The sequence below is a fragment of the Austrofundulus limnaeus genome, unplaced genomic scaffold (assembly GCF_001266775.1).
Source record: "Austrofundulus limnaeus strain Quisiro unplaced genomic scaffold, Austrofundulus_limnaeus-1.0 Scaffold831, whole genome shotgun sequence".
Classification (NCBI taxonomy): Eukaryota; Metazoa; Chordata; class Actinopteri; order Cyprinodontiformes; family Rivulidae; genus Austrofundulus; species Austrofundulus limnaeus.
The window spans coordinates 130937-135422 of NW_013953233.1; the positions used below are offsets into that span (position 1 = coordinate 130937).

Here is a 4486-nt window from a genome sequence, read left to right on the forward strand (position 1 = left end):
CACACACACACACACACACACACACACACACACACACACACACACACTATATTTAGCCTCCTGCTGCAGAAAGCTCATAAATGTTTTAAAGTCTGAAAGTCTTCCTCCTCCTCCTCCTCCTCCTCGCTCCGGCGGACATGTTGGATCTCCCTGTCACCGTGGCAACGCCTCCTGGTTTCCCAGACGATGACAGGATGTTACATCATGACCTCACACATGCCTGTGCTTCTGTACTTGTGAGGACATGTGTGAACATGACCTGATGGTTCTGGTTCTGTCTGACCCAAACCTACAGCTGACTCTCCTGATGGTTCTGGTTCCTGACTCTCCTGATGGTTCTGGTTCCTGACTGTCCTGATGGTTCTGGTTCCTGACTGTCCTGATGGTTCTGGTTCCTGACTGTCCTGATGGTTCTGGTTCCTGACTCTCCTGATGGTTCTGGTTCCTGACTCTCCTGATGGTTCTGGTTCCTGAGTGTCCTGATGGACCCTGAACGCAGCACGTGCACTTCACATCCATCAGAAACTTCAGTTTCATATTTTACAGGAAGTTGAAGAAGAGCTCTGCTCCTCTGAGATCTTCTTTTAATTAAATCCAAACTTCTTCACCTTCAATTAACCCTGAATCGACCAATCAGGACTTTAATCTGCTTCAGGTTCAGCTGGAAGCCGTCACCTCGTTAATCGGCCCCGCCCCCACACCTCTGAGGAACAGGAAGTGCCAAACCTTTAATTAACGAGTGAAGCAGTGTCTCCAGTCACCTGACCTCCGACGTTAAACTTCAAACATTTCACTCATGTCAGGAAGTAGACCAAGCCAGARGCTGTGGTGACTGAATCTGTTCTAACATGTAGTCCAGCAAATAGACAGGTCCCAGCAGAAGAACATTTTGAAAGTTTTTCTGGTTTCTATAAGATCAGGATTATTATATAAAAACAGAAAAATATTAGAATCACATCTGACAGGAAGAAAAAACGTTTTACAGGAGTTTATTTTTCTTCAGAGAATAATTAGCGTCATGATGAAGTCAGACATAAATAAATCGTTTGTGTCACAGAGTAAATATTACAGATTTAAACTTTACAAACCAAACTGATCTGAGCTCAGCAGCTGAATGTCATAAACACTTTCAACATTTTGTTTAGAGTTCTTTTTAAGCTTTTCTGATTGCTTAAAGCTGCAAAATAACTGTTTTTTTTCTTTTTGTGAAGATTTAAAATGAAGGAAATACATTCTGCAACAAACAAACAAAAACAAAGCAGGTAAATAAAACTTAAAGCACAACGTCCATTCCAAGTGTTCAGTCCAGGATATAGTCCCAACCTTGTCAGCAGAAGATGACCAAGAGCAGGTCTTATCCAGGTAGTAGTCAGGGACCAGGTGGCAAACAGGAAGTGTTTGTTTTCACTTAATGTCCAAAGTTTAAGAGTTTTAATAAAGAAATCAGAAACGTGTTAATGTTTTTACCAAGCAGGAATTAGACCCAGCCTGGCTGAAAAACAACAAGAATAAAATATTTTCTGTTGCACAAAATCAAGATATAAACACCGCAATCCAGAACATAGACAGAGCCCTGCACACAGCTGCCAGCACTGAAAGAAACTGAACAAAATGTGGTGTAAATGTTTACTTTTCACAGAAGACTGAAGGTAAACAAGTCTCTACTTTAAAACTAATTTCATGTTTCATTTTGTAGTTTAAAATMTAGAAAAACAACCGTCTTTAAAGTGCCAGGTAGTCTTTAAATCTTTAAATCCAGAAAATAGTCTGAGCCTTAAATCATTGGCCAACTTTATCCTGGTTTAATGACTCGAACTTCAGTCCCAAAACCAACTTCATTAACTCGAGATAACAAGTCATTAATTCGAGATAACAAGTCATTAACTTGAGATAACAAGTCATTAACTTGAGATAACAAGTCATTATCTAGACGAAAGTTAACTCGAGCTAACAAGTTATTACCTTGAGATAACAAGTTATTAACTTGAGGTAAGTCATTAACTTGAGATGTCATTAGGTCGAGGTAACAAGTCATTAACTAAAGATAAATTAACTTGAGGTAACAAGTCAATAACGTGAGATAAGTCATTAACTTGAGATATCAAGTCATTAACTCCAGGTAACAAGTCATTATCTTGAGGTAACAAGTTATTAACTTGAGGTAAGTCATTAACTTGAGATAACAAGTCATTAACTCCAGGTAACAAGTCATTAACTTGAGTTAAGTCATTAACTCTGGGTAACAAGTCATTAACTAGAGATAAGAAGTCATTAACTAGAGGTAACAAGTCATGAACTAGAGATAACAAGTCATTAACTCTAGGTAACAAGTCATTAACTCTAGGTAACATGTCATTAACTAGAGGTAACAAGTCATTAACTCAAGGTAACAAGTCATCAACTCCAGGTAACAAGTCATTAACTAGAGATAACAAGTCATTATCTAGACGAAAGTTAACTCGAGCTAACAAGTTATTACCTTGAGATGACAAGTTATTAACTTGAGATAAGTCATTAAGTCGAGGTAACAAGTCATTAACTAAAGATAAATTAACTTGAGGTAACAAGTCAATAACTTGAGATAAGTCATTAACTTGAGGTAACAAGTCATTAACTAGAGGTAACAAGTCATTACCTTGAGACATGTACATAAATGTCCTCTCCAGGCTTCTGTACTTGTGTGTTTTCAGGTCTCTCTCTGGTTTTAACGAGTCATTTATGAAACAGGTCAGGCTGAAGGTTTTGTCAGCTGTTCCAGATAAAACGAACACAAACAAACAGGTCAGTCAAGTCAGACTTGTGAAACGTAAAGTTTCTGTGTGAAGGCTTCTGTAGGACCAGAACAACCTGCTGCATCGATCATTTATCAGGTTTCCATGTTTTAGTGAAACAAACAAACTGTAACCATGGCAACAGATGTTGACTCTGATAAACTGTTAACTTGACTAAAACTTTACCTGATGAATGATGTCATTTTACAGAGAAGCTCTCTGATTGGTTAAAAACTGACCAACAGGTTAAAAGTTTTTAATTCCAGCCAGGCTCTGTTTCAGATGACTTTCAGGAAGTAGTCTGGCCACAACAGTTCCTCCAACAGAAAACTACAGGGTCAGTTGTGAGCCATGCACCAGGGTGTAGACAGATCCCATCAAACATTCATTTGAAGACACAGAAAACAAAGATTTACGGTCACTTACAAAGTGAGTTTCCAGATCATAGCCAGGACTCAGAGATGAATGGTGCAGTCTAATTACAGTACATTCAACAGCAATAATGAATTGAGTCCAACCGTTTCACTGAGGTTCTGTTTCCTCCTCAGGTTCTCCCTCATCTGTAAAACTTACCTCACCTCATGCACAAACTGATGGACAAAATTCAGAATTTAGTCATAGCCACAAAGCTGCCCAGGCTGCAGGCAGTAGTCAGAGCCCACAGCACTTCTGAATGCAGGGGGGGTGGGGGGGTGAGAGGAGGAAGGAAGCGAGCAGAATGAATCCAGGTGTTAGTCTCATCCCGAACCAGCTAGACTGCTGCTGTCTTTACTGAGACGGACTAATTCCTGGGAAAGAAGCTCCAAGTCCTGCAGGGAAACAGAGAGATGGACGGTAGTTTGTACCGTGTGTGTGTGTGTGTGTGTGTGTGTGTGTGTGTGTGTGGACTACATTACCCAGAACACCTGATATGTCCACCCTCTGAGGATGTTTTATGAAAAATGTAACTTTGAATTTTTTTTAATTTATATTTAAGTTTCTGAAGCTACAACAAACTAGTATCAGATTTCTGTGTTCAAACCTTGGATCAGAACATTTAGACACTGGACCAGTCCTGGGGTTACCTTCTGGAGGTGCATGTTCTTGGTCAACTGTTCCTCCAGCATGTTCTGCAGCTTCTTGTTCATCTCTCTCAGGTTCTCGTCTCCTGGTTTCACCAGATCTCTGAGGACAGAACCGAGACCTCCTCTGTCTCCCTGAGATCCTCCGTGACCTCCGACCGCGCTGACAGACACATCTGATGAAACACAAGATGACCTGTAACAACTGACTCACATCAAATGACTCACATCAACTGACTCACATCAACTGACTCACATCAACTGACTCATTACATGACTCATCAAATGACTCACTTCAAATGACTCATTACATGACTCACATCAAGTGACTCATTACATGACTCATCAAATGACTCATCAAATGACTCACTTCAAATGACTCATCAAATGACTCACATCAAATGACTCACATAAACTGACTCATTACATGACTCACATCAACTGACTCACATCAACTGACTCACATCAACTGACTCATTACATGACTCACATCAACTGACTCATTACATGACTCACATCATATGACTCACATCAACTGACTCATTACATGACTCACATCAACTGACTCACATCAACTGACTCATTACATGACTCACATCAACTGACTCACATCAACTGACTCACATCAACTGACTCATTACATGACTCACATCA

The 4486-nt window shown here is 40.0% G+C and overlaps 1 protein-coding gene across 1 annotated transcript in view; it reads right to left on the bottom strand.

Annotated features, from left to right (window-relative positions):
• Positions 1-973: 973 nt before the first annotated feature.
• gripap1 (GRIP1 associated protein 1) overlaps positions 974-4486 on the bottom strand; it is a gene marked incomplete in the record, with an annotated part of 47724 nt that continues 44211 nt past the window's right edge. Inside the window, 2 exon segments of the mRNA XM_014028932.1 lie at positions 974-3580; positions 3836-4008. Of these exon segments, the coding sequence (XP_013884386.1) occupies positions 3509-3580; positions 3836-4008 (245 nt within the window).